Below are 933 nucleotides of genomic sequence, written 5' to 3'. Positions count from 1 at the left end.
AAACTTTAATACCATACAAATGAAGAGTTTATTCTCTTTGCTCTTAGCTCAGAAAGCCTATCATTTGAAGAAGCTTCTTTCTGGAAGGAATGCATTTGGACTCAGCCTTTAGCGCTGATCCTGCTGTTTCTGTTTTATATATATATATATATATAAAACATTGTTTCATATATATATAACAATGTTATATAAATATATATATATATAACAATTAACTTTCACTTTTTCTGATTCAATTACAGCAAATCACTCTCACATTCCCTCCACTTCAGGGCACAAGCAGAGATAGAAATCAATTCAGACCCTTTCCTTCCCCTTTCTATGGCTGCTCCCCATGTAGTCTGTCTTGGGAGCTGGTATGTCTTATCATTTGATCTCCACATCACAAGGGCCTAGGGAGGTTTATGTCTTAGTTCCTTTTATGAGTCTGTCATTGTGCTGAGCACCACTATAGTGCAGCGAGCAGTAATACTCAGCCTCGTCCTCGGGCTGTGCACCTGACAGTATCAGGGCAGCTTTGCCCCCAAGGAGGGAGCCTGAGAACCGGGCAGGAGTCCAGGAGTGTTTGAAGTTTGTATTATAAATCAGTGTCCTGGGGGCTTGGCCAGGCTTCTGCTGGAACCAGTAGGGATAATGACTCCCAGTGACTGCTCCAGCACTGGAGCCACAGGTGAGAGTGACTGTCCCCCCTGGGGACACAGTCAGTGAGGGCTCCTGAGTCACTACAGCCTGAGAATTGGACCCTGAAACAAAAAACAGACACATGTTAGAAATTAGAAGGGGAGACACAAGGATCCCTCCAAAGGCTGGTATTTGAAATCTCTCTTAACCTGGGCAGCAAGTGAGGAGGAACTGGAGGAGGAGCAGAGTCCAGGCCATGGTGCTGATATTGGAACGGATCCCTGGCTCCAGAGCTGGGGCTGGATTCTGATG

The 933-nt window shown here is 45.2% G+C and overlaps 1 gene segment (V, D, J or C); it reads right to left on the bottom strand.

The window, feature by feature from the left end:
• Positions 1-336: 336 nt before the first annotated feature.
• Positions 337-927, bottom strand: LOC116272822. The segment is given in 2 exon segments: positions 337-743; positions 831-927. Coding segments are annotated over 2 exon segments (390 nt in total).
• Positions 928-933: the final 6 nt, after the last annotated feature.

This window comes from Papio anubis, unplaced genomic scaffold, assembly GCF_008728515.1.
Source record: "Papio anubis isolate 15944 unplaced genomic scaffold, Panubis1.0 scaffold2144, whole genome shotgun sequence".
Classification (NCBI taxonomy): Eukaryota; Metazoa; Chordata; class Mammalia; order Primates; family Cercopithecidae; genus Papio; species Papio anubis.
This window is presented reverse-complemented; position numbering and strand designations above follow the sequence as displayed.